The following is a 10,796-nucleotide window of genomic DNA, read 5'->3' as shown; positions in this document are numbered from 1 at the left end:
GGAAGCAGAACTAGACAGGGAGGAAACAGGGACTATTGAGAACACTGAAAATCGGGACACATATAGGCAAGTTATATCTGACATTGGGACTGTCTGCAGACCACTGCCTGGGAAAGCCGTAGATATAGGTGGTCTTCCCTCACATTTACTATGTGGCAAACTGGCAATGGCCTCTATCTGCCAGTACCAAGCATGGCGTCCTGTACAGAGCGAAAGATACACCAGGGTTGGCTGCTGCTAGGTTACCATGTGACGTTAATGTGCGTCCCTGGAGCATGCCGGGAAATGTAGTTCCCACGTACACAAGGGACGGGGGAAGGGGCGTGGCGGAGAACATGAGACGCCTCATCGCCGTTACCAGGGTGTTTGGTGCTGGGCGGTGACATCACGTCTACCCGCCTCCTCGGTCACGGCGCTGCTGCTGTGTGGAGGATAATGACAGAGGGACACGGGCGGCCCGGGGGGTGACCGTCCTGCAACCGGGAGCCGGCGGCTGTGAGACGCACACACCACCGGAGAGGTGAGAGCGGCCGACATATACTGTATAGGGATATATCACACGCCTGGTATCCGTATACAGCGCAGCTAGTGTACTATACAGCTCATATCTAATGTCATGTCATATACAGGTTATACCTCCTCCCCTGGTACCATATACAGTGCAGCTAGTGTACTATACAGCTCATATCTAATGTCATGTCATATACAGGTTATACCTCCTCCCCTGGTACCATATACAGCACAGCTAGTGTACTATACAGCTCATATCTAATGTCATGTCATATACAGGTTATACCTCATCCCCTGGTATCTATATACAGCGCAGCTAGTGTACTATACAGCTCATATCTAATGTCATGTCATATACAGGTTATACCTCCTCCCCTGGTACCATATACAGCACAGCTAGTGTACTATACAGCTCATATCTAATGTCATGTCATATACAGGTTAAACCTCCTCCCCTGGTACTATATACAGCGCAGCTAGTGTACTATACAGCTCATATCTAATGTCATGTCATATACAGGTAATACCTCCTCCCCTGGTACTATATACAGTGCAGCTAGTGTACTATACAGCTCATATCTAATGTCATGTCATATACAGGTTATACCTCCTCCCCTGGTACCATATACAGCGCAGCTAGTGTACTACTATACAGCTCATATCTAATGTCATGTCATATACAGGTTATACCTCCTCCCCTGGTATCTATATACAGTGCAGCTAGTGTACTATACAGCTCATATCTAATGTCATGTCATATACAGGTTATACCTCCTCCCCTGGTATCTATATACAGTGCAGCTAGTGTACTATACAGCTCATATCTAATGTCATGTCATATACAGGTTATACCTCCTCCCCTGGTACCATATACAGTGCAGCTAGTGTACTATACAGCTCATATCTAATGTCATGTCATATACAGGTTATACCTCCTCCCCTGGTACCATATACAGCGCAGCTAGTGTACTACTATACAGCTCATATCTAATGTCATGTCATATACAGGTTATACCTCCTCCCCTGGTACTATATACAGCGCAGCTAGTGTACTATACAGCTCATATCTAATGTCATGTCATATACAGGTTATACCTCCTCCCCTGGTACCATATACAGCGCAGCTAGTGTACTATACAGCTCATATCTAATGTCATGTCATATACAGGTTATACCTCCTCCCCTGGTACCATATACAGCGCAGCTAGTGTACTATACAGCTCATATCTAATGTCATGTCATATACAGGTTATACCTCCTCCCCTGGTACTATATACAGCGCAGCTAGTGTACTACTATACAGCTCATATCTAATGTCATGTCATATACAGGTTATACCTCCTCCCCTGGTACCATATACAGCGCAGCTAGTGTACTATACAGCTCATATCTAATGTCATGTCATATACAGGTTATACCTCCTCCCCTGGTACCATATACAGCGCAGCTAGTGTACTACTATACAGCTCATATCTAATGGCATGTCATATACAGGTTATACCTCCTCCCCTGGTACCATATACAGCACAGCTAGTGTACTATACAGCTCATATCTAATGTCATGTCATATACAGGTTATACCTCCTCCCCTGGTACCATATACAGCGCAGCTAGTGTACTATACAGCTCATATCTAATGTCATGTCATATACAGGTTATACCTCCTCCCCTGGTACCATATACAGCGCAGCTAGTGTACTATACAGCTCATATCTAATGTCATGTCATATACAGGTTATACCTCCTCCCCTGGTACTATATACAGCGCAGCTAGTGTACTACTATACAGCTCATATCTAATGTCATGTCATATACAGGTTATACCTCCTCCCCTGGTACCATATACAGCGCAGCTAGTGTACTATACAGCTCATATCTAATGTCATGTCATATACAGGTTATACCTCCTCCCCTGGTACCATATACAGCGCAGCTAGTGTACTACTATACAGCTCATATCTAATGGCATGTCATATACAGGTTATACCTCCTCCCCTGGTACCATATACAGCACAGCTAGTGTACTATACAGCTCATATCTGATGTCATGTCATATACAGGTTATACCTCCTCCCCTGGTACCATATACAGCGCAGCTAGTGTACTATACAGCTCATATCTAATGTCATGTCATATACAGGTTATACCTCCTCCCCTGGTACTATATACAGCGCAGCTAGTGTACTATACAGCTCATATCTAATGTCATGTCATATACAGGTTATACCTCCTCCCCTGGTACCATATACAGCGCAGCTAGTGTACTACTATACAGCTCATATCTAATGGCATGTCATATACAGGTTATACCTCCTCCCCTGGTACCATATACAGCACAGCTAGTGTACTATACAGCTCATATCTAATGTCATGTCATATACAGGTTATACCTCCTCCCCTGGTACCATATACAGCGCAGCTAGTGTACTATACAGCTCATATCTAATGTCATGTCATATACAGGTTATACCTCCTCCCCTGGTACTATATACAGCGCAGCTAGTGTACTATACAGCTCATATCTAATGTCATGTCATATACAGGTTATACCTCCTCCCCTGGTACTATATACAGCGCAGCTAGTGTACTATACAGCTCATATCTAATGTCATGTCATATACAGGTTATACCTCCTCCCCTGGTACCATATACAGCGCAGCTAGTGTACTATACAGCTCATATCTAATGTCATGTCATATACAGGTTATACCTCCTCCCCTGGTACCATATACAGCGCAGCTAGTGTACTATACAGCTCATATCTAATGTCATGTCATATACAGGTTATACCTCCTCCCCTGGTACCATATACAGCGCAGCTAGTGTACTATACAGCTCTTATCTAATGTCATGTCATATACAGGTTATACCTCCTCCCCTGGTACCATATACAGCACAGCTAGTGTACTATACAGCTCATATCTAATGTCATGTCATATACAGGTTATACCTCCTCCCCTGGTACCATATACAGTGCAGCTAGTGTACTATACAGCTCATATCTAATGTCCTGTCATATACAGGTTATACCTCCTCCCCTGGTACTATATACAGCGCAGCTAGTGTACTATACAGCTCATATCTAATGTCATGTCATATACAGGTTATACCTCCTCCCCTGGTACTATATACAGCGCAGCTAGTGTACTATACAGCTCATATCTAATATCATGTCATATACAGGTTATACCTCCTCCCCTGGTATCTATATACAGTGCAGCTAGTGTACTATACAGCTCATATCTAATGTCATGTCTTATACAGGTTATACCTCCTCCCCTGGTATCTATATACAGTGCAGCTAGTGTACTATACAGCTCATATCTAATGTCATGTCATATACAGGTTATACCTCCTCCGCCTGGTACCATATACAGTGCAGCTAGTGTACTGTACATAGCTTATATGTAATGTAATATACGGCTTATGTCTAATGTCATGCTATACAGTGTATATCTAATGTACTGCATTTATAACTGTACAGCTTATACCCTGTGTTATATGTCAATGTATCCAATAGCATAATACACAACTTATTTGTAATGTTATATAATGCACAGCGTATATCTAACGTGATACTATACATCATATAATAATAATTTTATTACGTGGCGCTCTAACTCCAGTAGAACTCGAGGCTGTTGGTGTCATACTGCGCGTGTCTATAAGCCGCAGAGTGCATGCGCAGCGAGTGAATTCGGGATGGCGGTCACACCAAGGGATTAGTCGCAAAAAGTGAGTGACAGGTAAACAGCGTTTGATGGTGGGAACGGGGAGTGGTCAGGTAAACGCAGGCGTGTTATGGCCATTCAGACGCTGTGTTCTAGGCGTGCATAAATTATCAGTTGCGATCTTACTTGCTACTGGAGAGCGGTACAGCCTTCAGAGGCTCTCAGACTCTGCATCATGACCCAGTCTACGATGATGGTACCGATGTATCAGCAGTTGTACGCCATTAGATGGAAATGATGCAACAGCAGTAGGCATCCCTATACTCGGGTTACCTTGTGCACTTATTAGCATATAATCGCAATTGTATACGGCAAAAGCTATCAAAAGCAATCGCAAGAACAGCCACGCCTGAATCAGGCCCACAAAGCGTATAGCTAACGCCATACAATGCAGTTTATATATATATATATATATATATATATATATATATATATATATATATATATATATATATATAATGGCGTGTAATATAGTGCGCATATCTGTTGTGTTGCTGCGTAATAAAGAACGCATATCTGTTGCGGCATAATACATAGCGAGCATCTGTTGCTGTGTAATATGGAGCGTGCGTCTGATGATGTGTAATACAGAGCGAGCATCTATTGCTGTGTAATATGGAACGCGCGTCTGGTGTGTAATGCAGTGCGGGCATCTGTTGCTGTGTAATATGGAGAGCGCGTCTGATGATGTGTAATACAGAGCGAGCATCTGTTGCTGTGTAATATGGAGCACGCGTCTGATGATGTGTAATACAGAGCGAACATCTGTTGCTGTGTAATATGGAGCGCACTTATGATGATGTGTAATACAGAGCGAGCATCTGTTGCTGTGTAAGATGGAGCGAGCATCTGTTGCTGTGTAATATGGAGCGAGCGTCTGATGATGTGTAATACAGAGCGAGCATCTGTTGCTGTGTAATACGGAGCGCGCGTCTGATGATGTGTAATACAGAGCGAGCATCTGTTGCTGTGTAATATGGAGCGCACTTATGATGATGTGTAATACAGAGCGAGCATCTGTTGCTGTGTAAGATGGAGCGAGCATCTGTTGCTGTGTAATATGGAGCGAGCGTCTGATGATGTGTAATACAGAGCGAGCATCTGTTGCTGTGTAATATGGAGCGCACTTATGATGATGTGTAATACAGAGCGAGCATCTGTTGCTGTGTAAGATGGAGCGAGCATCTGTTGCTGTGTAATATGGAGCGAGCGTCTGATGATGTGTAATACAGAGCGAGCATCTGTTGCTGTGTAATACGGAGCGCGCGTCTGATGATGTGTAATACAGAGCGAGCATCTGTTGCTGTGTAATATGGAGCGCGCGTCTGATGTGTAATACAGAGCGAGCATCTGTTGCTGTGTAATATGGAGTGTGCATCTGATGTGTAATACAGAGTGAGTATCTGTTGTATAATATGGAGTGCGCGTCTGATGTGTAATACAGAGCGAGCATCTGTTGCTGTGTAATATGGAGCGCGCGTCTGATGTTGTGTAATACAGAGTGTGAATCTGTAGCTAGGTAGTATATAGAACGCTCATCTGTTATATGCAGTATATGGCGTGCACTAGCACACATGCAATATTTTCATTACTTGAACACCATTCCATTGTAATAAGAATTATTAATGCTTCACTGGCATACATACACTACAGTATACTGAATTTACAATATACAAGTGCGTATCTAGATCCATATGGTACTTATAAAAGCTGCTAGGATATAATCTCTGCATTCCTCCCTCCTCTCCTCCGTTTATCCAGCCTTCTCTCTCCTATGTGACCCGTCTCTTCTGTGTGTATGCGTAACGTCAGCCATCGGTGCTTCTCATCTCCCTTTCCCATGACCTTAATGTGCCTACATTGCGTGGTCTATATCTCCAGCACCGTATGCTCCTATACCAGACCTCAGACCCCTCCAATGCACATAATAAATACAATATAGAGCCAAATTGGTAACGGTGTAGTTCAGTCCACAAATACTGATCATGTTACTTTTCCTTCTCTCCTTCTGTATAAACATGTAATGTCATTCCCAAGTCTGTTGTAGACCCATTTGTTGTTGGTAGTTAGCAGGAGCGTTGCTCATTTTGATGTGTACCTTTTGATCATGCTATCTACGTCCGTAATATGCCCATATGTTAATGTCTGTCCTTGCCCAGGTGTGTATATACTCAGGCGCTCCCATCAGTACGGACATGGAGACCAACTTGCAGAAGAGGAAGGAGACCCGCAAGGCGCTGCGTATAAAAGTGATCAGTATGGGGAACGCTGAAGTGGGGAAGGTGAGTGGAAGTGCCACGTATACCACTGCTCCCTGATGTAATGGTGCATTAGCAGGCTGGCTGCAATCACATATGACCTCTGTATAAGGAGCTGGGGGGATTGTAATGACAGTCAGGGGAACAGATGTGTATGAGGGAAAATGACAAGTTTAATCTACGTTCGGATTGAAGCAGCGAGATTTTATGAAAGCAGAGGCGGGAGCCGGTACAGGCGAGCGATCAGGAGCTGAGGAGGAGGTTGGATGTCATCAGGATAGGAGCTGACTAAAGCCATAGGAATAAACTGGGACCAAGACCTGTCCCAGAGGATCAGGAGAGTAGACCCTACAGCTAGGTACACACTGTAGTGTTATGGGGCAGATCAGCCAGGTGATTGTACAGAGTGATGGGGCAGACCATTGTACGGTGCCTACTCTGGAGCGTTCTCTGATAAAGGGATCCGAACGCTCCTGCAACGGACGGATCGGGAGGCTGGGGTTTTATGTTCTGTTTAAACATTCCCATCCCGACCTCCTGATCTAGTTGAAGAAAGCAGACACAGCGCTAAATACCGCTCACTGTGTTCGAGGTGTACACCGATTCGGTAATTGTGTCTATCTGGTCTGCGAGTGTGTACTAAGCTTTGTGTCCATTCAGTGAGGATATTATACCAGCGGGATGTATGGATGACTTGCAGGGCGCACCAGTCCCATACATACGGTAGGCTTACACCCTACATTTTCATGCACACCCCTACAGAGCTACGAATGCAAATGCATGATGTAGAGGAGATGTACGGATGATAGCGGGTTCCGTCATAGTGCTACGTCGCCCGTACATCGCTCTTTATTGAATTCACCCCTAAAACTCCCGTCGGATGGATAGGAGAAGTTCCATGCTGGAGCGAGAGCTTGGACTCCCGGAGAGGGCGGAGTGAGGGGTAGGAGGACGTGAACCCGACGACAGATAGATTGCAGATGTAGCGCGCAGGGTAAGATTTAGCAGCGATGGTTTGGTAATGACAATGATTGTAGGAGTCAATAATGTTCACGTAGCTTAGATGAGAAGGGCAGTAGTGATCGTACATAAGTGCATATGGGCTTTTTTTATTCTTACAAACATGAATTACAAACAGTTGTATTGTATTATAGTGCTGAGACTTCTAATCCATAATGCAATGCAATAACACACGTCTTTCTGTCCTGCTTTTGGCCTCCACCCTCTATAATAAATGTTATTTTCGATTAATCATTGATGAGACCAGTGAAAGCACAAGCTGCGGTAATATTGTCTGCTGAAGTCGCGTTGTAGTAGGATGTACAGAAACCTGTCCCACATTCCCAGGTTGTTCATGAACCGGGGAAGTGTTTCCTGCTCCTGTGTACACTGGCCCTGTTCAGACCTGTTGTAATATAGCAAACATCTTCCTTCACCCCCAGCATTCCTGCATACCGGACACACACACACACACACACACACACACACACACACACACACACACACACACACACACATTGCCATTGTGTGTAGTCTGTGTGACCTCCGCGTCGTTATGTTGTTTGTGGCCTGAGATAAGATTGATGCCATTCATTAGGCGCCCCACAAGTTATCAAGTGACGTCACTAGTACCTATTGAATTATTGGACTTGCATATTGGTTCATCTCTTTACATTTTCGGTATTGGCCAGGTACAACGCTGACCTGTCCCTCCGGGCTCTCTTTCTGCTGCGGGGTACACTGGGCTCCACAAGGATTAACATCGGGGTATAGAGTGGGATCTTGATCCGAGGCACCAACATGCTCAAAGCTTTTGACTGTTCCCAAGATGCTCAGCGCCACCTCCTCTATAACCCCGCCTCCATGCCAGTGAGCTCAGTTTGTAAGTTGTTGCCAATGCAGTAAGCAGGCACTATACAGGGGGCTGCCTCAGGCAGCCTATTCAGAGCTTCTTTTGAAGAAAAAAGACAGAGGATTTTTGTCAGAAGACTACAGAGCTGCAGCAGGTTAGTCAGACAGACTTCCCTGCGTGCAGCTTCGTCACCCCCAGCGGCGCTGTATACTCCCGCGCCGCTGGGGCTGATTACTGGGCAGCTGCTCCACTAGCCACCAGGGGCAGTTAAGGGGCACAGGTCAGGGTTTTTTTCTACTATATTAACCCCGCTTTTTACTGCCCGCAGCGCCTGGTGGGGATGCCAGCAGGGGGAGCAGGTCGTACCTGAGGCCCCTCCCACCAGCCCCAGGGCGCCATTTCTGCAATGTTCCCGCCCTGGAGCTGCATATCTCTCCCTCACTCCTTACCAGCGGCCATAAAAGATTGAGCTGTTTCTTGGACTGCTGGGGCAAATCCTCCTCTGTGGAAACGCCTGATTGCCAGTGCTGTGCTTCCTACAGGACACTTGAGTATTCAATCTGTCACTGGGACTGTGTTAGTTAAGAAAGAGTGCATACATTCAGCGTTGTGTGGTACAAACACCCTGTGATATACATCCAGTGCTTACTGTGTATTGTTATATCTATTGTTAACACATATAGCCATACTGAGTATTACTTTGTATTGCTAGTCCAGTGCAGTTTATGGTATATAATTTCCGCATGGTTCGTTTGTGACTGTATACGTGTGTGTGCATGTAGCTGCGTGGTTGCCTTTTTAAAGGGTATTTCACTCAGCGTGCTATTCCTATATTACTATACCTGAGGGGGCCAAGTGTATCGGGTTTTCTTTCTGTTTAATATAGGATTGTATCACAAGATATACTGACAGTGTATTTTTACTTGTGATTTATAGTCACCATTTAATCTATATCTCTTGAACTCCCGGTCTCTGCTTTCAAGGCACGTTTTACTGAGAGTTCTTGATAGGTATAGTGCTGCTACACTTTGTATCTGGTTGCCCAATATTGTGCACATAGTTATGTCTACTACACGTGGCAACAACGCTGCGGCTTCTCCCACACTGCGTGGTAGTGAGGCTGCGGACGTCATGGAGGATAATATGGCAGCTGAGAGTTCAGGTTCAGGGGGCTCCTTACCCCCCCAGTGGGTCGGTAGCACCTGGGGCATCACAAGACCCACCTTGGGCTACATTTTCCACGTTGTTAAAACGCTTGTGACTAAATTAACGCCCCCTGTGGGACCACCTGTGCCACTGCAACAGTTTATGGTCCCTGCTGTGAATCCGCCATGGGCGGATCAGCTTTCCACTCAGTTACAGCATTTGAACCGATCTATGACTAAATCTAAGGGTCACTTTCGCCCACCTAAGACTAAGTCGTCTTCTAAACGGGCCATTACCTCCTCCCAATCCACTGCTATTCCAGACACATCCTCTGACCAGGACGGAGCGTATACTGATCCCACAGACACTGACACTGATGTTTCTGATGGGGAAGGAAAATCGTTTGTGGATGTCCCGGATTTGATTGAGGCTATCAGACTCATTCTTCAGGTGTCTGATGATCCTGAGCCTGAGTCTGTCTCCAAGAAACCGGATAGGTTTAAGCGTAAGCAGGTGGTTAAACAAGTTTTACCCCATTCTGATCACCTGGCTGACATACGTCAGCAATCCTGGGAAAATCCGGGGACAAAATTTACACCGAATAAGAGACTGTTGGCTCGCTACCCTCTCTCTGCGGAGGTATGTAAAAATTGGGAAACCCCTCCGCCTGTAGATTCTCATGTGGCGCGTATGGTTGTTTCCTCTGCTCTGCCAGTAGCTACCGTCACCTCTCTGAAGGAACCGATGGATCGACGTGTGGAGGGCTGTTTAAAAGCGATTTATACCCTAACGGGGGCTGTGCATAGGCCAACAATGTCACGATCCGGGTATCTGGACGCCATTACCTGCCTTTCAGATGTCTCCTGAGGCTCGCTCAGCGTTCCAAGGCCGGATCTCATCTGTGTCCACATACTGCACATTCCTCCTGTCACGCTGAGATGCTGTCACAGCTGCGCCATGTTTGAATCCTGCATGGCGTCTCCCGTTCTCCGCGGCCTCCGCCGCCGCTCCTGTGTTATAGGTGCAGGTTGTCAGTGTGGTGTTCCATGCCTGCCGCGGCCTCCGTTGTCATCCACGAGTCTCAGCATACATTTGTCAGTCTAGCGTCTCCTGTCCTCTGTGGCCGGCGCCGCCATTACAGTTATGTTTCCACATGGTTTCCCAAGCCAGTTTTCCCTCCAAGTTCTAACATGGGCGCAGCCATGTTGGATCTAATCACATGTCTCAGTTCCTCCAATCCACTGCCTCTGGAAATCTGCATAATTGCCCAGCCAATGCCTGCATTGCTGCAGGTATAAG

The 10,796-nt window shown here is 45.8% G+C and overlaps 1 protein-coding gene across 1 annotated transcript in view; it reads left to right on the top strand.

Annotated features, from left to right (window-relative positions):
- Nucleotides 1-304: 304 nt before the first annotated feature.
- DNAJC27 (DnaJ heat shock protein family (Hsp40) member C27) overlaps nucleotides 305-10,796 on the top strand; it is a 49,760-nt gene continuing 39,268 nt past the window's right edge. Inside the window, exons 1-2 of the mRNA XM_063915061.1 lie at nucleotides 305-520; nucleotides 6,401-6,523. Of these exons, the coding sequence (XP_063771131.1) occupies nucleotides 6,437-6,523 (87 nt within the window). The 5' untranslated portion in view covers nucleotides 305-520; nucleotides 6,401-6,436. The remainder of the gene's footprint in view (nucleotides 521-6,400; nucleotides 6,524-10,796) is intronic.

This window comes from Pseudophryne corroboree, chromosome 4, assembly GCF_028390025.1.
Source record: "Pseudophryne corroboree isolate aPseCor3 chromosome 4, aPseCor3.hap2, whole genome shotgun sequence".
In the NCBI taxonomy this organism is placed as follows: Eukaryota; Metazoa; Chordata; class Amphibia; order Anura; family Myobatrachidae; genus Pseudophryne; species Pseudophryne corroboree.
This window is presented reverse-complemented; position numbering and strand designations above follow the sequence as displayed.